Raw genomic sequence first — 25728 nt, 5'->3', positions numbered from 1 at the left:
TTTTCCTTTAACCCTTTGAAACCTGGATCAACATTAGCCTTTCACAAGCATTTAATTCTTTGAAACCTAAGCAAATTGGTTTGATATATTTCAAAAACATTGGAGGAAGGGCAGTCGGCAACTTGACATGAAATTACCCGCATATTGGTGAAAAAAAAAGAAGAAAAAGAAAAAAGTTGTGGTGACAGGTGAAAAGAAAATGGCCTGAAAATTTGCTATAAAAAGTCAAGTGATTCTTTAGAAAATTATGAAATAACTAGGGAAAATTATTAAGAAAACAAGATTTTGATTTATATCTATTTAAAATTAGGTTACAGGGAATAATTCATTTTTATTTTATTTCACTTGAATTTAATTTTGTTTAATTTTAAAAAGCTTTTATCAGAAATTTCCCTGCCTTTGGTTTTATTCCACCTACTTTTCTTGTCTTTTTGGTGCTAATATCAGGTCTTTTTCTTCTTGCTAATTATTTGGCCATTTCTTGTTAAGTCCTCAGTCAAACTCAGTTAAATCATGTTGAATCAGTCTTTTCCTTGCAGCTGTCTTGGTAGGGGGGGGGGGGGTGTTGGGTCTCTCCAGGTGAGTGAAGATGTGTTATCTACTTGATCTGAAAATCCACAAAACACTCATGTCTCACCTCTGTCAGTCATGACACATTACCACAGATCTCTGAGGAATGCACTTTTTCTCCCATTTTCTCCATCTTTTCCTGTCTTTTTGCCCAAGGCGAGTGTTTTGATCTTTTAGTCATCTCTCCTGACAGGGTCCACCACCTTTTAATTGTCTTTAAAGCACTTACTTACTGAACACACAAATACACTTTGCAAAGTTAGAGTAGGTGATGGAGGATATAGAAAAAGACAGTCGAGAAGGTCAGTAACTTTTGTGTGATTATACTAAAAACGACATACTAAATACGTGTATTTTCCTAAAAAAAATTAAAGGGTTTGTTCATCCATATCATAACACACATCAAATTTTCTCACTTACCATTAGTGGTATCTAGCCATGCCCATAGTGTTGGTTTTATTTGTACAGGAAGTAACACAGTGGAAAGTATCTGCATGGTTAGATAACTCAAACAGTCAGTGAGAAAATATATTGTTTTATAATTCGGGTGAATTGTCACTTAAAGGCATGATTTAAAAAAAATAAATAAATAACAGGCACAGGTCAATATTTTGTTTCTTTCTGAGTGTTAAATGAGGATGTCTATGCAAAGTACAGAGCCAGGAGGCGATTAGCTTAGCATAAAGACAGGAAGCGGAGAAAAACAGCTTGCCAAGTTCCCTTTAAAGATACACCTACCAACATGTCTTAAGCTCACTTATAAACATATGTCTCGTTACAGAACTGTAAACAAGATATTTTGTCTTTAAAGCAGAGATAAGTGCTGGGGACTATTTCTTGTGGAACATCCAAATGCAGTGATTTCATGGAGCCTTCATCACCCTCAGGCTGCCAGGTTTGTAGAGACACCTATCCTAAAACCTGTGTAGCACACACTGCCCACTGACTGTAGAGTATACTGGATTAATGGATAAATTGTTGTATGTCAAAAAAAGAAAAAATAAAGTACTTTCAGGATTAAATTCCTACCCAAACAAAAGTGTTAGATTTCTGTTTGTCTACAGACTAATAAAAGAACTTATAATTATAATTATATTATAACACCAGGGTGATATCCATCATCTCATCTAACCCAAATTACAACCTCCAGAGCTGCAAAAGGAAGCCAACACACCAAAACTGCAGTTCCTCCGATGACCACTTGAGTCTGGCTCTAAGAGTGTGTCAATCCCATAGTATGTTTTACCCCCACTATGCTTAATGAAGCTTAAATATCCCTTTACCATGGTAAAGGGAGTATTAATGCGCCTTAAGGAATCAAATGTTCAGTTTTTATGAAAAGTATATTTGGTTTTAATGGTTTTAAGCCCATTGTTGCTTGCGAAAATTAGCAATTATCATTGCTGTAAATGCTCTGTTCTAACTAAGCTAGCAGCTAGCATTAGGGTTAGCTCCTCCCTCTCATCCAAATATGGTCACTTCCCACTCCAGAAATCCAAGATGGCAATGGCCAATATGCAAAACTGAAGGTCTAAAATAGGATATATAATGTCAACGATCTACTCTCAAATAAAATGGATACGTGTATTTTCGAATTACTTCAGGTTAAAACCAAAGTTTAGATGCTCTGAAGCCAAAGAGTCTCAGGTTTTGTCCGATCTAAACCTGACGCTCCCCTGTTTTCTGTGTTGCTCATCTTTTTTTTTTCCTTTTATCATTTTCTCTGCTTTTTTTTTTTTTTTAGACTTTTTGTCGTGCAGGTCAGAGGCCCCGGTCTCCCAAGTGAGTAAAACAGCAGCTAGTGGAGAGGTATTTGTCCTCAGGGCAAGAGACAAAACATCTGGGTCAAGATGCAGGCTGCTCCTCACAGAGCCAAAATAAAAAGTGTACTCACTCCAAAAAACATTTGACTCAATCTTATAGATCAACAGAGGTCGAGAATACCTTGAAAAATTGATGTTTTACAGACATTTTCTTTGCTTTTCCTGTCAGTCATAGCAGTAGGGAAGGTTAAAAAATTGTCCTAAAAAGATCTCAGAATAAAATCAGTTCTTCAAGAGCATATTTTCTGGTGTCATCTAAACTTATCTCTACACAGTCTCACTAAACAAACACTCTTCTGGTCACATCTAACAACTGAAAATACCTTAAATGTGAAGATTTATTCCCTGCAGCCCTGACAAAACATCAAACTGTACATGATTTCCTACCCTTCAGGATGGCAGCAAGTGACAGAGCTCCTGATGTTTGGCACTTCATCCTTCTTTCTGACTATCCATCAAGCAGAGCGGACATTTCCTCCACTTCTGTCCTCTAATCTGTTCTCTTTCTGCTTCTTTCCTCTTCATTTAACAAATATGTTTTGCTCCTTCTGCTTCTGTTCCTGTCTCCTCCCTCTGACCCCTCCCTCCCTCCCACTCCTCATTTCTTCTCTCCTTCACTTTAACCCTCCTTCCAATTCAGCCTGAGGTCAAGAGAGATCCCTCTGCTTCATCTTGCACGTCACTCTAAAGCATTTTCAAAGCCTCAGCAAGTTCGGAGAATAGCAGCAACATGTGCACTTTTCTAGGATTTTTCTGCACCTGCCTTTCAGATCCAAGAGCGTTCACACACAAAGACACATTCTGTTAGCCTGTAGTGTATCCTTAGAGAGGTGATCGGGTGCTTTTATGTGTTGTGCTGTTGAGAGTTGCGTGTGGTTTTATTGGTTTCTGTGGTGAGGTGAGCTAAGCCTTTTCCTCTCCTCCCGTCTCATTTCCTTCTACACTGGCAACAAAAAGCAGCTCAATGTGCAGAACAAAAGCACTGCTTGTCTTTAATCGCATTCCCTCAGGTATAAGAAGGTACAGCGACGTTTAGCATGTTACAATAATAGTATCCAGGCTTTGGATGCCGTTTACCATTATGTATACTTTGGATATGAGTCCTAAAATGTATCTATGACTCGAGAAATAAAGTGATTTTGGTAAGTTTACGCTTGAACTTAGTTTTCTTTGACTGGCCTAAATATTTTTAGGTTCCAAAAGGGTTGCACTACGACCACTGTAGGGACAAAACATCTGAGACATTGATAAATAAAGTCATTATTGTGAAAAATAGGTGATAATTTCTTGAAAAAGTCACAACAATAAGAGTAAATAGAATTACTGCCTACTATATGCCTCCATGAGCCAGTCAAGTTGTACTTACAGTTTACATTATCATGTTGCAGAAAAGCTTTAAACACCAAATATCAATATGTTAATTGTTGAGTCCAAGTGAAGGTTAGTGAGAAATTTAAAGAAATCCCCTCAAGTTATTCTTGAGATATCAATTTCACAAGAATGTGACAGACGGGGGTTACAGTGACCTTGGAGCACCAAAATCTAATCAGTTAATCATTCAGTCCAAGTGAATGTCTGTGTCAAATTTCAAGAAATTCCCTAAAAGGTATTCATGAGATCTCACATTCATGAGAATGAGATGTATGCAAAGTTACACTGACCTTGACCTTTGACCACCAAAATCTAATCAGTTTTTGGTTGAGTCCAATTGGACGTCTGTGCCAAATTCGAAGAAATTCCCTCAAGGAGTTCTTCAGACGTGGCATTCACAAGAATGAGGCACACAAGTTTAGAGTGATCTTGACCTTTGACCTATGAACACCCTAGTCTAGTCAGATCACCACTGAGTGCAAGTGAGCGTTTGCGCCAAATTTGAAGAAATTCCCTCAAGGTGTTCTTGAGATATAATTTTCATAACCTCTGTGATCTATCAATGCACAGCCTTTTCCTTGAGCTTCGCAGTGGATGCAGGGGATGAGATGGAAAAGTCCTAACTAGAGGTGACGTTGCCTGCAGACAGATACCAGAGCTGTCACAGGAAAGAAAAAAGGCTTGGGCAGTGATACTCAACTTATGGCCTGTGGGCCGAATCTTGCATCAAACTATAGCTTGTTTATTTAAAAGAAGAAAGAGGTCTGAACGAAGCCCTTCATATTGTAAAATCCTAAAAAAATATCCTAAAAACCTAGAGACGTCCCAAAATCAGAGAAATGTCCTAAAATCTTATAAATGTCCTTAAATCCTATAAAGATCCTACATTCTAAGAAATGTCCTAAAATCCTTCGAATGTCTTAAAATCCTAAATACAACCTAAAATCCTAAAAATGTTCAAAAATCCTAGAAATATCTTGAATTCCTTGAAATGTCCTAAATCCTTGAAACATTGCAAACCCTAGAAATGGCTTAAAATCAGCTACTACCAGCTACTCAATAGATGACCATTGTATTTTTGGCTCGTGAATTCAGCAAATCTATTAGTCACTTGCAAATTTTAACAGCATTTGTTCTGGTGGCTGTTGCTAATTTCCAACCCTGCTCTGCTGCGACTGGCCCTTGGCCTCCTGTCATTTTAAAAGCAAGTTGAGATGTCCCTGGGGTAGGGTATGTGCAAACTGTCCAGAAATTCTATTGCTATCCAATCTAATTCTCTCCTACATGCATAACAATATATTCTAGAAGCAGAGACTTTGTCTACAGAAAGACGGTGAGACAGAGAGAAATCTTATCAATGAAATTGGTAAAATTGTTAAACACAGAAAGAGGACAGAGGAGGTTTGATTCCATGACCAACCTGTGGATCCATCTGCCTGTTTGCTGTGGTCCGCTCCTGCAATGTGGAGATGGTCTCCTGTTTCACCAGCAGAGGGAGCAAGCTGCACACAAACAATCACAAAGTAAGACTCTTCACTGAACTTCTGGACTCACTGAAGTTCGCTGCAGATGATGTCCAATATGGAAAGTCAGATCGCCTTTTATTTAAATGTTTATTCAAATCTCAGACAAGTGAATAACGATAAGAAGTAGTGGTTTAAAATGTTAGCAGATCTCACCTTGCCAGCGTCAGCATTGTGGCGATTTGGAATCCCATTCTGTTTGTGGCTGCTCTCGGAGCTCTGTCCGCTTCCAGCACTGCGGCTGCTGCCCACGCTGCCCGCACTCCCAACACTGTTCCTGTCACCTGAGAGACAACAGACATAGATCACAGCGTTGAATCAGACCTGAATTTGGTGGTTAGGAAATGAGGAGAGAAAGCAAGATTGTAGGAGGTCATTTGCAGGTTAAGGTCTGCTCTGCATTTTTAACAAGTCATTAGAATTTCCTTTTCAGCCTAGAAGGGTTAGTTCATCAATTTAGGAAACAGACTAATAGGCTTTCTTTCCAAGTATTGACATCAGTTTTCCTGTGCTGCATCAAGACACCTTTCACACGCTATCTGACCCTTTGAAAAATCAGCAAATCAGTTTGATTTTTTTTTAAACATACAGAAAAAAGGCAATGGCCTACTTTGAAGTTCAAGAAATGTCCCATCAAATTGCAAGAAATTATATTAAAAAGAATGTTTGAAAAGAGAGGGAAGGATTATAAGAAAATAATTAGAAAATAGGCAAAAAATGATCAGATATCTCTCTATATATATAACTAATACTTGTCAAACATTATTTTTTTAAAATCACAATTAATCACAGAATTTTCATAGTTTATCACAATTAATAGCATCATTTAATCACGTTTTCAGTTAAACTACTTTACATTACATAACAGTTTTGACTCTATTTGGACAAGGTGAAGTAATTCTTACCAGATGTTCTTGATTAGAATCAAATGACAGCATGGAACTAGCATAAAGTGGGCATGTCTGTAAAGGGGAGAGTCATGTGTACCCACAGAGGTCAAGGGACCCCTGTAAAATGATCATGCTGATTTTCCATCACCAAAATTTAGCTTTTAGTTTCATATGATACCAGTATCATCACTCTAGCTCTAGTTCTGAAACACATAAATGTCAGCAGGCGATCAACCAGATTTTTAAAAAGTTTGTTGTTTTCAGCACCTTTTCTAGGTAATTTTCTCATTTGTTCATTTATTGGTTATTTTCAGCTAATTTTCTTCTAATTTTTTTTTTTAACATTTTTTTTGCTCACTCTGAGCCATGTCTTGTCAGGTTGCTTGTTGCCTTCTCCCTATGCTTTTAAAAGAAATATTTGCTTAGGTTTCACAGGGTTAAATTAGAAGATTGATACTAATCTCATGACTGTGTGAAAATATGGATCAATGACTGTGTGCAAAGTTGGACGGCATGACAGCTCCCCAAAGTGAAGCTAAAGAACCTTAAACTCTCTTCATGGTGGCAGTATAGGTCATAAAGCCTCTTACAGCCTCTTATCTATCTCTCGAACAGAAAGCCATTTAGTCTATTTACAAATATTAAAATATTGTGTTGCCTATTTCAGAAATTACACATAATTTTAGATGACGTTATCTATTTGTTTATGAAAAACAAAACTACTATTTTTATTACTGGATGAAATGACTTGTTAAGATAATTGCATGTCATGTTTTTGCTGTTTAAGCATTCAGGGTGGAGGCAGCTGCACCGACAAGCTGTCAGGAGTAACAGAGGAGTTAGAGAGAAGGCTTTAAAGGAGTGCTGCTCACTTACCTTTATGTCCTGCTGCAAGGGAACTCAGACATTATGGTTACTGGATTATTGGGGTGTGGGTGGCAGAGGGAGGGGGGCTGGGATTTGCAGGGTGGCATGGTAAGGTCAAGACGTGGGGATATAAAGGGATAAAGATGGGAGTAAGCTTGCTTAAAGAGGCCCAGTTTATCAGGACGGCTGGGATGGGATCTGATCTACAGGTTCACACGGGGTTGGCTTGGTGCCAGGGGGGTTTGGGACCACACACCCTTACCAGTGGGAGAGCTCCTGAGGACCCAAATGTCCTGAGTGGGACTAGCAGGACTAGCTGGGGCTGAGAGCTGACTGTCAGGTGGAGCACCTGACAAACACACACACACTTTAGACAACACACTCTCTGCAGCTGGGTGTGGACCTACTGTACTAAGCTGACACTGAGCACCTGAAGACTGACCAAGAGGACACGGGGATCAGGATGCTGTTCAGGAGAGATACCTGAAACCTGGGGACATGGACCCATTATGAAACAATGGGCCCCTAGGTACAGACATGTAAAAGTGTCCCCAAGACTGACACAAAATAAACACAATCCTGTGTCCTGGTCAGGCTGCGGACATGTGAAAATTCCTATTTTTTAATTTCCGTACTATTTCAGATCTTACTGTCCCTGCGTGGTCCTACTGCATCTCTTCATGGTCCTACTGCGTCTGCAGTCATATTGTGTCTCTTTGTGGCCGTATTGAGTGTCTTTGTGGTCATATTGTGTCTCTTTGAGGTTGTTTGTGTCTCTTTGTGGTCACGAATTGTCTCTTTGTGGCTGAAATGTATCTCCCATTGCCGTATTCTGTCTCCTTGTAGTCATATTGCGTCTCTTTTAGGTATTTTTGTGTCTCTTTGTGGTCATATTCTATCTCTTTGTAGCTGTATTGTGTCTCTTAGTGGTAATACTGCATCTCTTTGTGGCCGTATTCTATCTCTTTGTGGTCATATATTGTCTCTTTTGGTTGTATACTGTCTCTTTGTGGTCACATTGTATCTCTTTGTGGTTATATTGCATCTTTCTGTGGTTTTTGTGTTTTTGTGGAAGCTTAACATCTCTTTTTATTTGTTTTGCACCTTTTTGTATCTATTTAATTCACTTTTAACACAAAATCCAAACTGTCATTTCAAACTGAGGGCAGCCCCAAACCCTTTTGGGCCCCAGGGCCTGTGCCCAGTAGGTCTGCTCAATAATCCATCCTTGCCTGGGAGGACAAGAATGTGTCACAGGTGGTGAACTGAGACAAAACAGATGGGAAGGAGTTGTTGAGTGTGTGTGTGTGTGTGTGTGTGTGTGTGTGTACCTGCAGGATCATAGCCAAGGGTGTATGAGTCATCAGTCTGAGGGGCGGGACCATGGCTTGAGGGAGGAGCTCTGGATGCAAAGTGTTGTCGTTGGCAAGGCATTGAGGCTTGGCGGGAGAGGGTGCCTCCTAGGGTCAGTGAGAACAGGTTGGTGTTGAGGCTGGCATGCATGAGTGAGGGTAAGAAGTTCATGAACATGCATCTGTGTTTGTCGGGCTGAACTCCATGCACACGTATGGGAACAAACAGGAAGATGGCAACAAAACAACACTTTTTTTAAGTCTGTTGAGCACATTATGAACTTTATCAAGTATTCTTTTTTTATTGAGTGTTTGGAAGAACAACTAAAAAAGGGCAAATTCACTGTAAATCCTCTCTGGTGTTACATAAGAGGCTGCTGAAAGAAAGTGTAAGATCACCAGCAACGCTGAGAGGGCTTACTTTTCCTTTGTGTGTTGTTGGTCCATGGTTGCTGACACCATTGACATTATCACAGAGCTCAGCCACACACACACGACACACACACACGCAGACACGTGCATACACACACTACTGAGTTTGCCTCATAAGCAAAGAGCCTGTCACCGACTTAAAGTCAAACTCTCTTTCTCTTGTCTGTTCTCCCTCAAGCATGAGCAGACACACACACACACACACACACACACACACACACACACACACACACACACTATATCCAAACGCAGACTGTGAGGGCTTTAGCACTGAGCTGACACTTTGCAATCTGGCCATAATAATCCTATTAATGTGTGTCTGTGTGTGAGTATCTATGTTTGTGCGTATGTGTGTGTTTCCTGACTTGTCGAGGACCTTGAAATGAAATGTTTTATTTTGTGCGCACGTGTGTGTGTGTGCATGTGCGTGTGCGCATCTATGTCTGGAGCTGTTATTGGACCCCTCACTGTGCTGGTCCCGCTGTTTGAATGTCAATGGCTTTACGGCTGCAAAACAAGCAGAGGGGATCATATTCCTTTCATTCACAGGGATTAAATCAGATGATTTACAAGTATGTTGGACCCTCCAGTGATCATGCATGAAAACATGATAGATCCTGCTTGTGTGCCAGTGTCAAGATATATTCTTGGCCCAGATATAACCATTGCCCTGAGTTCAGTTAGCCCTTTTAAAAACACTCTGTCGGCTCAAGCCCCCAGTTTGGAAAGTCTTATCTGGCACTAAGAGAAAATAGTCAGAGTATCATATGGTAAATATTTATTTCTACTGTGCTCTTAGTGGTCTTCCATTTGGGTTAGGGTTAGCTCCAAAATTGCTCCCAATGCCACGTCATCGGAGTTTGAGTGCATGTGATTGATTACTGAGTAGCAAGTGGCACCTTGTACGGTAGCCCCGCCCACCAGTATGTGGATGGGTGAATGTGACAATGTAGTGTGAAAGCGCTTTGAGTGGTCAATAAGACTAGAAAAGTGCTATACAAGTACAGTCCATTTACCATTTACAAACAGGGACAACATTTTTTTCTATTAGTCCAATATAGAGTTGCAGTTGCGAGACAAGCTGCAATGTAACCCCTTGGGACACTTGTGCATCCTTGATGAACATGCACTAAAGATGCTTGTTTTTGCCACTGACATACTCTAACTGTTATTGTAAGTGTTTGACAACATTATGAAAAATAGGGGTCAACAAATTATCGGCCTGGCCCATTATCAGGGTGGATAATTGGCATTCTGCTGATTATCTGTATCAGCGTTTTATTGTAATGATCATGATGTATATGTTGTTGAAAGTTTCTGTTTTGATGAAACAATTGCTAAAGGCATTTAAACTAAATTTTGTGTTGTAGTTTGTTATATATTTGTTTGTTATATTTTAAAGAAGTGTGTTTTGCCATGAAAAAAATCAGTTTATTGTGAGGAGTCTGGTGGGTATGGCAATGGTGATTTGAAGGCTGTCTCTGGTTTAAAAAATGGATCTTACTATTTAACAAAAAGGTCTATATCTGTAGGGATTCTTTACATAATGTTGTCAGGCGCTTAAAATGACAGTCTGAGCTTGTCAGTGGCAAAAAAGACATAAATTAGTGAGCAAATGCCCTTTGACATTACATTACACAGCTTGTTTCACCCTAAATATTGAACCAATGTTCTTGCTGAAAAATTTCACACCGTCATTTGGTTTGGTTCACTTTCACACTGCACTTTTGAAAGCGAACCAAACCACCTAAATAACGTCACGCAGTTACAACAGCTGTTTGTTTGGGACTGTATTGCCCGAAACGAGCACTGTCCAGGAAGAAAAAAAAGCGGAAGAAGAAAACCCAGCTCATCAATTGGCCAGGCCCGAAAATGGAAATACATCCCCTTCAGCCGGCTTGTTCACCACAAAAACAATGGAGCAACACCAAATTTGTGCAGTCTTACGGTTTTTGTTTTTACTTGAATTTATCACTGTAAGCGAACCGCACCAGGGTTCACTTGCAAGCGAACCGAGACCCACAATTTTCAGGCAGACCAGAGTTCGCTTGTTTGGTCCACACCAGAGTTCGGATGAGCTTTCACAACTGCCCAAACGAAGCGTACTATCCAAGGAAATCAGCTGTGGTTCATTTAAAGGAGACCAAACAGCTCTGGTGTGAAAGTGCCCTTACACACAAAAACATGGGAAAACATGGTCCGAGTTGAAAAATACCAAAGTTACCATTTTTAAAAAAAATGTTAGAACTTCTTCTTCCAATTGCATATTTTCTACGTCAAACCCTTTAGAAACAATGTATGGCTCCCTTATGTATATGGTATGAGGTCATGAGCATGGTCGTATAAAGCTTTCAGAGGGTGACAGGGCAAAAAATGAGCTGTTGGGCCCTCCATGGACACCATACTTTTGCATTTAACCTGGGAATACCTGATTGTCAAACTTTGACTGTGAGCCCATGGACAGTACGATTAAAAATAAAAAGGCCTTTTCAAAGGAGGGCAAAGATGTTAATTGCATTAATGTAGGTCAGACAATTTTTTTTATACTTAACTCTGGATCCACTTACTAGCTATATTCCTATTTTCCTATAGCTATTTTCCACCCGTAGTATCTGGGATGGTAGGTTGAACAAATAAATCAATAACAGAATTTGATTAAATACTGTACAAAACACTGACTCATACAATTTACAAACATTACTATTCCCATATCACACACCACCTAATCATGATAAATCAACAATTTGTCCAAAACTGCAGCTATAAAAAATCATCAGGGCACAGTCATTCCCACAGCAGCTAATGGGGATCTTAAATAAAACATAGAACATAAAACATTCATAATCAACACTATACTGTTAGGTGGTTTAACCAATAAAAATAAATCATAGTTTATAAGACTCATTCAGTTTGTGTGTAAAATCTTAATCTGCAATTAACTCTTGACTATAGATGTCCAATAAATTAAATGGAGCACAATACAGTATTTCCTTCTAAAATGCATGGGAGCATAGAAGAACTACTCCAGTAAAGTAACAAAAATTTGTACTTATTAACAGTACTTGAGTAAATGTACTTTGGAACTTTTCACTACTGAGTGATTTTATGCAGATGTTGTGTGCAAAGTGCTTGTTTGTCTACCTGCGCGTCTGCTGAGGACCTCCACCACTGAAGGCGGGAAGAAGCCCACCCTGTCCGTCCCACGCTGCGTGTCGTGGATGTGACCTTTCCAGCGGCCGTCTGAGTGCTGCTCCAGGACCTGACACCAACAAATCACAGCACGCTTCAGCTGAAATGTTTGTTTCACTGCAAACAGCATTAGCCTCGCAACGATTCACAATCACATTAGACGGCAAGACTATGAAACCCAAACAGTCGCTAAGAAAATGATTCAGTGATGTGAAGACTGAGAGCAAAACAAAAGGTGGCTGAAGATTGTGGTACTTTAAGTGGCATGCATTTTCTCTTGTCAACTGTGCATCAACTCTTAGCATGCATGTCACGAGTTTGACTCCTCCGGGCATGTTTTTAAGACCATAATGAGAGGAGCCAATGAGCTGGAAGTACACAGTCTATTCAATGCAAGTGTTAACAAAACGCCTGCAGAGGACAAAAATAAACACCTCTGCCTCCTGACAGGAAACCTCACAACAACATACGAGTTCATGCAGGAGTTTGAGATGTCACAATGACTCGCGGATTAAAATACAAAGCAGTGAGAACATAAACGCACGCAAATGTGCGTACACATGAATTGGTGTAAACAGTGTGTGTGGAAAGATGAGCAAACAAGTTGTTAATGAGAGAGTGACAGCAGCAAGTTTGTGCCTGTTTCTCGGCTGTGGTCTCCTCCTCAGGGTACACCAAATTACCCTGCAACATGCCACACAAATCCCAAAAACAAGACTCACAAAACTCTTTATCATATAATTCTTACACTGTTAGTGAACAGGCAGAGTAAAGTGACTGCCGGCAGCTAAACATGACTTTTAGCTGAACGGAATTTAAGTATTATATAACATTGTTCACCTAACCATTACTTGCATTATAGTAATTCCTGCATGGTTACAAACAACAATGAAACAAAACAAGCCTTCACTTGGAAAAGGCGCAGCAAGGTGAATTTACAATGTTAAATGAGATTTATTAAGCTGAACCATGGTGGGATGTAACTAAGTACATTTATTCAAGTACTGTACTAAAGTATAAATCATAAGTACTTGTTTTTTATTTTTAATATTTTCTTTTCATTCCACTTTATATTTTTACCCCACTACATTTCAGAGAGAAATACATTTATCTGACAGCTTTTATTTATTTTTAAAGAAGCTAGATAAAAAGTCCAAAAAACTATTATTGTAGTTATACATTTAGAATTATTTTACACAACTACTACTTATTTAAGCACTTTTTCAGGTCATTTACTTTTGTTTTGTTTTGTTTTGTACTTTTTTTTCTGTTTGTTTGCTTGTTTGTTTTATTCAAAATTGTAAGCAATTTTCTTTTCTTTTATTATTGCTATTTTTTTGTCCATTTCCCCCTAAATTCCTCCTTGCCGTTTAGCTATGATTGTGAAAGACATCAAGCCAATTTGTTCAGGTCACATATAGTTAAAGCTGTCCACGGTGAATTCTTTAAATATCAATCATCAGGCAAGTCCTGTGAATTCTGCACTGCCTTTAAGTGTTGTCCAATCTTAACTGCAAATTTGACTATTTACAATGGGTAAAATCTTGCACACAGCATTGTGATTCACCCAGCCCCCCTCTCTCTGTTTATCATAAAATTACTGCTGTTTTGCGCCCAGGGCAGAGTCACACACATATATAGCAACAGGGATAACTGCTGGCATCACACAGCTAGTGTTACCCAACAGTTATTAGCAGGTTTAATGACAGAGTCAAATCGTTTCGTTGTTGATGTGAGATTAACAGCTGAGTGTGTGATGTTCACCGCTGACCAAGTGGCAAAATATGATGATTAGGAGGAGAGCAGCTCACAGAGGCTGTCCCTCTGCTCTGCCTAGAACAGCAGTAAGTAACCTAGGCTGTGATTAGCAATGGTCATTGACCAGAAACTTTCACTTGTGATCACCCTCCAGCAAGCTGCCGCTTTATTTAGTTTTTTGTAGTGAAATAAGGAGGCATCATAGATAATTCCTTCTTTCAACTTCATGATCAGCCATTTCACAGCTAAAGCAGTGCTTTCAAAGTGAGCGACAGGATTAAATAGAAACAGGGTGTCAAAAGTTCAGCTTAAAATGGTGCACTGCATCACTGACAGCCAGTTAAGACAACTCTTTTGTTGGCTTCAAATCCTAAATGTTGCCATGTCGGTGCAGTTTTACTTTTCTTGAGAGACTAAGTCTGCCATGTTTCCTCTGGTCACCCCAAAAAACACATGAACTTTCTTACAAACAAACCTGTGCTGCTCTTCCCCACTTCCACCTGTGCTGAAATTTGATCACCTTCATGTTGACGGCTGTGGCAGTAAATTGCGCACTAGTTTGTCTATTTGAAAACTTAATATCATGTTAATCAGGTTGTCATATTGTTTATTGCTTCTGAAACACAAGTTTAATTAAGTGCTGCATCACTGTCAGCACAGGTTGCTGATGTAAGCTACTTTTTAATTTGCCAGGATGTGTAATTATGACAAATGTTGGTTCAGCAAGTTTGCATAAAATCAAACCAGTTTAAGCTTATAAACTGGATCAGACTGGCAAAACTGGAAATCAACCCATCTCAAATTTTGAATACTTGCAGCTTTTTTTGGCATCAGAGGCATCATTTAAATGTGTTTATTATATTTTTTGTTTATCCTTAATAATTCCTAAAGTATACTTAAATATGAATGCTATAAACAAAAGTATTAATTCTCAGACATATTAAATCCTTTGAAATTTTAAAAACTTGTTTGATTTCTTTTAAAAACATGAGAAGCGGGCAATGAGCAACAAAGAAAAAAATGATAAAATTAGTAAGAAATTAGTAAAAAGTACAAGAAAAAAACTGAAAAAAATGTCAAAAACAAACAACCAAGAATCTGCCCAGGCACAGGAGCACTGTTGAGTGAACTATGACTTAGTGTCATCACATGACTGACAATAAACACAAACTTTCTTTTTCAACAAACAAACAAAAACAAGTACCATAATCAGATCTCCAGCCCGGAGGTTAAGAGCAGTGGGGTCGTGGAGGTTCCAGTAGTCCTTCACCGCTCTGACCTGGAGAGAACTCGATGCCTCTGCACAGAGACAGAGAGATACAGACACATCATCAGGATGTTTCACTCCATTGATTTCTTTCCTGACCTCTATCTTTGCCATTTTGCAGCCTCTCCCCCACTGTTTCCCCTGCCTCTGTCTCAGCCCAAACCAAAATAATAAAATCCACATTTCATGAAAGCGTCAATGATCTATGAAAAAAGTGTTTTTAAGAGCTACTCACCTCTCAGCAGCTGTTTGATTTCCCTGCTGGCTGTGGAGGTGGTGAATTGGTTGACGATGTCCAAAGCTGTCTGGTTGTACGTGTTGCGCATGTTCACATTGATGCCCGCCTATAAACACACACACACACACACACACACACACACACACACACACACACACATAAACACACACACACACACACATAAACACACTGCGGGATTACTGTGGGTGAGGTGCAGTTTCAAAATAAAGCCTCCCTCTAATGCCTCCCTGCTTTATTAAAGAATAACACTGGAATTAGTTTTAGACATTGTCTGCCTGTCTGCACCTTGAATACAAAAATGTCAGTGTCAGCCTTTTAAACTCCATATCGGCTGTACTGAAACTTTACTCTATGAGAGGCTTAGTCAACTTACTTTGCTTGGGGGCCACTTTTGCAGAATGACTGGGGCCAAGGGCCAGTTGCAGCAGCCCATACAGGTTTCATTATAGGACATTTCTAGGATTTTTGGGCATTTCTCGGCTTTTAGGAAGTTTCTAGGATTTCAGAGATTTTAAAACTAAATCAAGGATTTTAGAATGGTTCTGGGATTGTAGGACATTTCTAAGATTTTAAGACATTTCTAGGATTTTAGGACATATGGTAGGATTTTAGGATGGTTCTGGAATTTTAGGATGGTTCTGGGATTGTAGGACATTTCTAGGATTTTAGGACATTCTGTAGAATTTAAGGATGGTTCTAGGATTGTAAGATGTTTCTATGATTGTAAGATGTTTCAGAGATTTTAGGACATTTCTAGGATTGTAAGACATTTCTAGGATTTTAGGACATTTCTAGGATTTTAGGACATTTTTTAGGATTAAGGACATTTCTAGGATTTTAGGGCATTTCTAGAATTTTAGGTAATGTTAAGGATCCAAGGAAATTTCAAGGATTTTGAGATGACACTAGGGGCTTAACTAGGACCTCTGTCGGGGGATGTGGTTGGATCCTCCCCTGGCACTTTTTTTGATCAACAAGCTCTATTTTGATGCTGTTTAATGCACTCGGGCACCTTATGTATGCTAAAAGTACAAAAACAATTCCCAGTATGAATCACTATTGTGAATTAGAAAACAGTTGGGGGGGGGGGGGCGCACCCAACACCCTATCAGGGGCCAGATTTGGCCTAGGGGCTGTAAGTTGAGCGTTACTGCTTTACGTCTTTCCTTACATCAAGCAGAAGCCGCACTACTTCCGTTTTGCCATAGAGGGCAGCCTCGTGCAGAGCCGTCCCCGCTTTGGTGGATCTGTTGATGTCAATACCAGCTTTGAGGAGCAACCTGGGTAATCAAAGCAGACACACTCATGTAAGGCCGCAAGCAACACTCAGAAACAGATTCATCCATTCAACTGTTACAGACATCTGCAACATCTCATTAAGCCGTATACCCCCCACTCATTCACCCACCCACACACACAAGCTAAGAAATATGTCTCTGGTTCTGTCAGAGGCCCAGATGTAGGAATGCCGATGGCGCCATATCCAGAGAGCGTTGCAGGAGGAGGAGGTTCTCTGCTCGCTGTGAGAAGGTTGAGATGTAAACAACACTGAAGCACTGCTGTAAGATATTAGCTGCACAGTGTTTTCTGGTTGTTAACCCACTACAACACACCCTTGCCACAAAAGTACATGTTCCCATTCAATCACAGTTAGACAAAATAGAACAGAATTGTAATCATCATCAACTACAACAACCTGAGAACAACACTGTGTGGGACTTCTATAAATGATTGCTGAAAGGTTGACTTCTCAAGCACAGTTTTCAGACAGACTGTATGACGGAGCATTAAAGCCACTGCTACAAAAACAAAACTGAGATTTGAGTATTAATTTGGGATAGTATGTAATTGTAATACAACATAATAATATTTTGAGAATGTCGTGGTTTTAGGGATCAAAAATCCCTCATTTGACATGGAAAAATTCAACATATTGCTAGCATTAAGGAAACATTATGTAAGAATTGGCACCATACAGTTTCAGAGTGGTGCATCACTGTTGTGATTGCAGACCTTAGTTCAATAGTGTTCAGCTGAAGTTACTGAAATTTAGTAAAATTTAGTTAAATATGCAAATACCAACGCTGGGTTCCGTTGCTGCCGTTATGCAGGCTAGACTCAGGACTTCTGCTGGCAACCAGGTCACTGGGACCCCATGCACTGGTGTATGTGATGGCTGAATTCAAGCTGCCCAGGTTGCCACATTACAACTTAATTCTCAAAATACCACCACATTTCTCATGACTTTTAAGGTTATTTTTTCTGAGAAATTGACAACAAATATGGTTGTACATTCATTTAAAAAAGGTGCCATTATTCTTTTAAATTCTTTTTTTTATTATTATTATTATTAAGAATAAGAAGAAGAGGAATATTATTATTATTATTATTATTATTATTATTTTATTAATGAAACAGGTGAGAGGAGTATAAGTAGTTGTATTTGTAGTAGTAGTAGTAGTATTAATATTATTACTTTTTAGCTATCCAACAACTTTATTCTTGAAATATTAAATTTCTCTTGACATTTTCATTTAATTGCAATTTTATTTTTAAGAATAAAGTTGTAATTTAACGACTGCAAACCCCAAAAATCAAAACAACAACAAAAACACATTCATCCATTTACACTCCTCTCACCTGTTTACTATGATGGAGTATAAAACTAAACATCTTGTAATTCTTATTACTTTAACCCTGGTTCTATGTTAAAATGAGCAACATTGAAGTGGTTCGTCAGATGTTCACTCTGCCTTTGCTCTGAGCTGACTGTGTGTCTGTAAAAAGCTTAATGGTGACCTGTGAAATGTGAATGCTGCTGACAAACACTCTTGACTTAGCGGGATCATACTAAGTGGGACTCCACAGGGAGGCAAACAAACAGGAGGAGAATAAAACCATGAAATATGATGAAAAGAGGAGCCTGAAGCGAACCTGTTGTAGCCTGCACCTTCTTCTTTTTCTCTGCAACAGTTTTAATGTTGCTCTGAAACCTCGAGGTAGCTGAATGTTTAGCTTCTCCATCTCTCTGCTGCAGATAACAAGTTCATTCACTAAACTGCCATGCATATTCTCAACATGGACTCCCTTCCAGTTTCGAGGATCAAATCTCATGAATTATCATGTCTTTTATCTTTAAATTACAATGTATACGCATTTCTTCCCATATAACTTGAGTCTATACATAGATGTTACTAAATTGACAACAAATTATTCCTGGGGCAAAAAAATGGTGTGCAAATGTTTGCAGCTCCAGTTCGAACCAGACACAGAAAAGCTTCTCCAGCGACACAAAAAGTAGGTACTATGAGACGTCTGCTGAGGCAGTGTGGCAGTCTTTGAAGAGACATACTAAATCCCTTAGTGGGAGATCACAGCCAAATTCTGCTGAGTAAACTCTGAATAAACTTCCCTGCTAATGCAGTGATTTTTTAAAATTTCTGTTTGTGTTTAAAGCTCGCATTTTCTCCTTCACGTCTACTATTCAACTCCCCGGTTCAGCAGAAGGAGAGAGGAGGATGGAGAGGGTATTGCAAAAAGGAGATCTGATAATCGTTAGCAGCATGTCTGGGAGGCTGGGTGGAGTTACTTGGCTAGGTACATGCATATTTACACAGATATGCTGGCATCAAAAAAGACACACTGAGCCACTCTTGGGTATCTGGAAAGTGTCAAGTCAGTCGGATTAAATATCTCGACATTATACAGTGTGTTCTTTTTGAATGAGAAGATTTGGAGAGTTATTTTTTTTGCTTTTTGGAGCAACCTGTGTGGAAAAGTTTGGCACCTGCAGCTGTGCATTAAGGCCTGGCACATAAATGGCATTCTGTATAGTGTCAGTATAGTGCAGTACTGATGGTAATAGCAGTAATAAGTAATTGTACTAGCATTAGCACAAAGGTACTGTATATTATTTGGCAGTATCAGCAATAATAATAGTAGTAGAACTGACTGCCCGATTACTAATGACAGTGATATATGTAGTAAAAATGGTTGTAGTGGTAAAATTATTGGTTGTACACCAATTGTGACAATTGCTATACTTTTAGTTGCAATAGTACAGCAGATACGCTGGTGCCAATAGTGATAGTAGCAGTATTAGCAGTAGTAGCAACCCAATAGCCAGAATACATGTTGGTATTGTACATTTTTGCAAACCACACATTAGAGCTTTGATTCTCTGCCCTAGCTTTGACTCTCTGGGCCCAACCCAACCTACTGGGTTCAGGCTGGACTGTAATATCTCACTATTCTCTCAGGCTTGAATTGGGTCGGGTTCCTGCCAAATAAACGTTTATCTATTTAATTTTTTAATGAAACTGTTATGAACTGTCTTCTGCTTAAATGGCACTTTGGCAGGAGTTTATATGGACTTATTCAAGAGGGAAAGAGAGAAAAAGAAGGTGGAGAGATGGGGAAAGCGTCAGAACATGTGTAGAACTGGGAGTGAGAGAGAGCGCAGCTGAGAGAGGGACAGAAAACGGGAGAGGGAGAAAGGGGTGCTGCAAGGTGACTTGGTTGGTAGTGTCTGCTTCTCCCTCCCCAGCAGTGAAGAGATGTAAATAACATGCAGCAGAATGTGTTGATCAACATCAGCGTGCTGCATCGCCATCGCTGTGCGTACTGGACACACTGAGCGTAATACTAATTACTTTAATTTTATTATGTTGATCTGTTCTGCACACATGACATCTATTTTATGCCTGTCCGTCCTGGAAGAGAGATCCCTCCTCAGTTGCTCTTTGTTAGATTTTTCCCATTTTTCCCCATTCAATGTTTTTTCGGGAAAGTTTTTCCTTATCCGCTGTGAGGGTCCACAGGCAGAAGGATGTTGAATGCTGTAAAGCCCTCTGAGGCCAATTGTGATTTGTGATAATGGGCTTTAAAAAATAAAATTGACTTGACTTGGTAGAAGTATTATTAGCAGTAGAAGTTGTAGAGACATTGATACTAGTAGTAGAAGAAATGAAGGTAGTATTAGCACAAGATGTAGGAGCAAAGGTAACAGCTTTAACAGAATAATACAGTACTACTAAAACTGCTACAGGACATTTTAGCATTGCTCCTGGCTGTGATCTTACTTGATGATGTCTTTGTGTCCATTCCTGGCTGCCAGGTGGAGGGGAGTGGTGGAAGGAGACTCCAGGCTGTCATGCCCCCCCTCCCCTTCTAAAAGTGCTGTCACCATGTTACTGCTCAGCAGCAACTGAGCCACCTAAGGAGAAATCAAAGACACCAAAATGAAGATCAAGTGTGACTAGTGAGAGCAGCGGAGTGGCAGAATCAGGGCAAGAATTACAGCATTAGTAATATTTACATATAAATGCAAACCTAGCTGAGGTAGTGTGGTAAAAATATATGGATTAAAATAATATATATGGTGACTTATATATAGGGTCAAGCCAGTGCAGAGAGGCTTATCCACTACTCAGCAGCTGTCTAAAGATACCACAGCCTCCACTCACACACACACGCTGTCTCACAAAGTCTGTGTGTCACAAAAACACCCCAAAGCCTTCTATTCTTTCACAGCTAAACTGCAAACTCAAGACTAGACGAGAGACATTTAACAGGCACAGGAAGTGTGTGTGTGTCTAATTCTGAATTACAGGCCAGCTATACATCTCAGAAGCAGGCTTATCCGCCGATGTGACAGAGAAACAGTAAAACACACTGCAATGTGCAATCCCTTTAGCGTTAGCGTGTGCCCCAAAAGAGCCTCTGAAGCCTATTTTGCTTTCGCTCAAACAAGCTTAATTTAGCTCGGTCACTTCATCTAAGCCCTGGTGCGTGTTTGACATAGGCCATCCCATCCAAAAAAGAGGGCAGAAAGGCACAAATAGGGTGTTTTCACATGCAAATAATTGGATTAGGATGACTTCATGAATAAAGCGATTCGCGACATGGAGATTTATTCTTTCGGTGTCTCAATGAAAAGATCGGCCAAAGAGCAGAATTCACCAAACCACACCAGATCCACCAACAGCACCAGAGCAGTGATTCCTACGCAGGTCATTTAAGCTTATTACAGAGGGGAGTATCCTATTGGCATAAACGCTGTTTGAGAGGTAACAAAGAATGGCAGCACCCAAATACTAAAGATATGTTTGAGGTCATGTAGAAACATAGGGCCTCATGCAAGAAACAATACACAAACAAATTTCATTTTTATTTGTATCCAGGATTTGCTCATATTTTGTTGGTACCAACTGATTTTTGGGATTCATCAGTGTTTTTTTTATTTTTTGCTTATGTTCTAGGTGAGAGAGAAAATTTTACGAGTGGTTGACAGCACTTGTACAAAGAGAAAAACATCTTGTTTTCACAGGCTTACAAATAGAAATAGATATTTGAGAAACATTTTAAAAATGCATGAATATCAGTTAATCAAATTTAGATGATGTTTAAGAGTAATTATAATGAATAAATTATGAATTCAGGGCTAAAGGGATATTACTATACTCCCAATTACCATAATTTCAGTTACTGTGTCTCTCTGCTAACCAGAGCTGAATGTAACTAAGCACATTTACTTAAGTACAGTAATTAAGTACAAATCTGAGGTACTTTTATATTACTTTAGTATTTTAATCGCATACCTTTTTACAATTCTACAGCACTAACACTTCAGAGGTAAGCATATATTTTTACCCCACTAGTATTATTAGATATATTAATAGTTTTCAAATTTAGATTTTGGCGCACAATCCAAAAATATGAAAATATACAAGTCAATTAATTGGAAAATTAATGGGCAACTATTTCATCATGTAAGTCATTTTATAATGACAAAACATTTCATGGTTCCAGCAACTTGTTGCTTTTTCTTCTAATTATTTAAAATAATTTGATTTGATTTGAGTACTTTTACTTTTAATAGTGCAACACACATCTCTAAAATCACATTTATTTTAAATTTATTTCACAGTAGGCCAAAATCAATTTTACTGCAGAAGTTCTTCTTTCAGCCTTTTTTGGTTTCATGCCTCCAGTCTTTTTCATGTGCCAGAGTCTTTGCACACGGTACAAAACCTGCCCTTATATAGTGTTTGGAGTGTTTGTTCAGAGGGTGTTACCTTTGCTAATATGTGATTTATGATCAGTGGGATTCATCGAGCACACCTGTGTAAGTGCAAATTTGGGTGGTTATGAACGTTTGGATCTGGAGTTGACTTCCTTTATATTTTCTCTTACCAGAATTTTAACAGAAAATATATGAGAAATTTAAGAGAATGTCACCGCATGAGACCCTATGTGTCATTTTTTATAGTTTGTCCACTACAGAGTAAATGCAATCATGTCATCTAAAGGCTACAATTAGGCTTGTACCAACTGCGGATCATATATATTTACGATTACAGAAATGATTCATGATCAATAAGTCTGACTAACTTTGTATCAGAAATAAGATGTTATAAAAATCTCTAGTATCTGCACCCTACTGTGCATTTTAGAGCATAATGTACGCACACTGAGCCCCGATAATTAACCTTTTGAAACCCAGAGCGACATTACTTATCTTGTGCTGCTTTCAAATGCCTTTCACAAGTATTTAGACCTTTGACCCCTGAGCAAATTGGTGCAATTTATTTAAAAACATGGGGAAAAGGCAATGAGCAACTTGGCAAGAAATGCTTGACATATTGCAAAGAAATTAGTATATTTAGAAAATTATTATTAAAACTAGAAAAAATTGTCACCCCGCACCACCTTTAGTTTCCAGCCATGTCTGTGAGAACATGGATGCTTCACACACATAACAGAAGAAGATCTCTACAATCAGCACAGTTTTCAAGGTTGACACCTGAGATTACTTTCACCAATTCAGAATCTAACCAAATGTTTCCCCTTCTGTTCCTAAATTATGACACTGAGTAAGGGCCAGAAAAGTGTTTTTGCAGAACATTATGATGTGATAGCTGACCTTTAACCTCATGGATATAAAATCCAAACTTCATCATTATATTTTATGAGACATTTGTGTGAAATTTGGGCTAATTAATTCTTGAGTTATGGCCAAAAACATGTTTTATGAGGTCATCATGACCTTAAAATTTAACTACTAGATTCTTATCAGCTCATTCTTAAATCCAAGTGTTAGTTAGTGCCAAATGTAAGGAAACTCCCTCAAGGTCATCTTCAGATACTGCATTTGTGAAAATGAGACAGATTCAGGGTCATAGTGACCTTGACCTTTGATCACCATATTTTAAAATCTAATCAACTCATCATTAAGTCCAATGTTTGTGAATGTTTGTGTTTAATTTGAAGAAAGCCTCTCAAGGTGTTCCTGAGATGTCGCTTTCATAAAAATAAGACAAAATTAATTCATCCTTTAGTCTCATTAAAATTTGAAGAATTTCCTCAAGGCGTTCTTGAGATACTGCGTTCACAAGAATGTGACAGACAACATCACAGTGACCTTTGACCTATGACCACCAAAATCTTATCATTTCATCCTTGAGTCCAAGGGGATGTTTGTGCTAAATTTGAAGAAATTTCCTCATGAGATATCACGTTCACAAAAATGGCCAGATGGGCATACAGACAAACCAAAAACATAATGCCTCCGGCTTCAGCTATTGCAGGCACGGAGGCATAAAAAACACATTTTTGAGTAAAGGGGGACTTTAAATATTTTAAACAAAATATTCACACTTTTTTAAAGTCACCCTATGATAACCAGGACTGCCAATCAGCAATCTCAAGTTACCACGACTGAACGATCCGATAATAAAAACAGTCACCAAACCCTTGCTACAATTAAAAAATGGTATCAAATACATGAAGTGGAATGTAACTTATGCTCAATAATCAAAAACTTATTTTTAATAGAAGATCCTTAATCATAGATATACTGCTTAAACACACACACACACACACACACGAAAATTACATGGTAATAAGTTCTCATACCTTCAGTCTCCCAAACTCGCAGGCCAGATCTAGAGGAGTCTTCTTCGCCTTGTTCATCAGGCAGGGATTGGACTGGTGCTGCAGCAACATCTCAGACTCAAAGAGAAAGAGAGAAAGGATAAGTGATATCTCCTCATGTATTATACACAAGCACTTGCATGCCAGTCATCCCAACACATTTAGTGTGTGTGTTGGTGTTTTGTCTTTGAACAGAGGAGAGGAACATGTGATAGCTCCTCTGCGTTAAGGATTGTCAGTATCGTGTTTGATGGTGTTGTACTAAAGAGGTCAGTTCCTTACACGGGTTATATATCAGGTTGAGGTGTGTGTGTGTGTGATTAGTGCATCTATCCATTAAGATATTCCAAGAGCCAAACGGATGAGGCTGGAGGAAAGGAATGTGTGCGCTCACTGCTTTCAGACTTGTGTCATGGCTTTAATGGTATTACTGGTATTGTTGGTGGACAATATAGGCTGAGACACAAAGGGAGTATATTTCAGTGAAATGGGAGGACTGGTGATGCCTTAGAGCTTTGCCTTTGGCAGCTGATGTATCTGTGTGTGTGTGTGTGTGCATGTGTGTACTCACCACCTCATAGTGTCCATACTGAGCAGAGAGATGTAACGGCATCTGTCCATCATGGGAAGCAGAGTTGACTGAAGCTCCAGCTCTCAGCAACAATAAGACAGAGTCTGCTTTACCCTGCCATGCTGCATAGTGGAGGGGACGCATGCCTACAGACAGAAACATAAGTATGGAAAGGAGCCCGTGAGATTGGAAGGGAAAGGTAGTGAGATGAGTACTAGAGAAGCACTACTACATATACATGTCGAAGTTAATTTACCAGTCGTGGGGAGAAATCAGCCCGTGAAAAGTGCTGTATAATGTTTCCTGTGGCTCTAGAAGAGCTGTGTATATATCCCAAATGATATAATTGTGATTTCATCAGGGATTTTTAACAGAACACTTGTCAGGATTAACCAAGCAGGAAGGCTCTCATAAAAGAAATGTGTTTTGGAAAGTGTAGGATTCAGGGTGTTTTGGAGCCATGTTGGAGAAATATCTTGGCCACTCTGGTATTCACTTTTACCAATCTTGAATTTGTAACATTATTTTGCATGACAAAGCACACTGAAGACACTGAAGTGCCTAATTTAAGCTTAAGGCTGGTGTTCTATATTTTTCTTAGCGCTAACAACCCTGACTTTGGCACTCAGCCCCGAGCCCATCAGTTCCTAAATCCTTAACTGACATTTTGGATGTCAAAACAAGTTGTAAATACAATGTTGTTTAAGTAGTGGGTCAGAAATCCAAAACTAGGAGCTAAAAGATGCTAAAACACCCCAGATGTATGTACGCTGATGATACTGTCATCTATGTATTTGCTAAAACAGCTAGCAAAGCAGCTGACCACCTGACACAAGCACTTGAGAAAGTCACTCGTTGGCTTGAGTTGTCTCATTTAACCCTTAACGTTAAGAAAACTGTTTCTATGTGCATTTCTATCCGC

At 39.1% G+C, this 25728-nt stretch overlaps 1 protein-coding gene across 1 annotated transcript in view; it reads right to left on the bottom strand.

Annotated features, from left to right (window-relative positions):
• The window catches only part of LOC121958891 (caskin-2-like), an 82153-nt gene that overhangs the window by 12252 nt on the left and 44173 nt on the right, over positions 1-25728 (bottom strand). The window contains exons 5-14 of the mRNA XM_042508054.1: positions 24807-24952; positions 24218-24313; positions 20383-20516; positions 16473-16581; positions 15278-15386; positions 14980-15074; positions 11970-12087; positions 8376-8504; positions 5444-5571; positions 5185-5266 (exon numbers count right to left, since the gene is read on the bottom strand). Of these exons, the coding sequence (XP_042363988.1) occupies positions 5185-5266; positions 5444-5571; positions 8376-8504; positions 11970-12087; positions 14980-15074; positions 15278-15386; positions 16473-16581; positions 20383-20516; positions 24218-24313; positions 24807-24952 (1146 nt within the window). The remainder of the gene's footprint in view (positions 1-5184; positions 5267-5443; positions 5572-8375; positions 8505-11969; positions 12088-14979; positions 15075-15277; positions 15387-16472; positions 16582-20382; positions 20517-24217; positions 24314-24806; positions 24953-25728) is intronic.

This window comes from Plectropomus leopardus, chromosome 19, assembly GCF_008729295.1.
Source record: "Plectropomus leopardus isolate mb chromosome 19, YSFRI_Pleo_2.0, whole genome shotgun sequence".
NCBI lineage: Eukaryota > Metazoa > Chordata > Actinopteri > Perciformes > Serranidae > Plectropomus > Plectropomus leopardus.
This window is presented reverse-complemented; position numbering and strand designations above follow the sequence as displayed.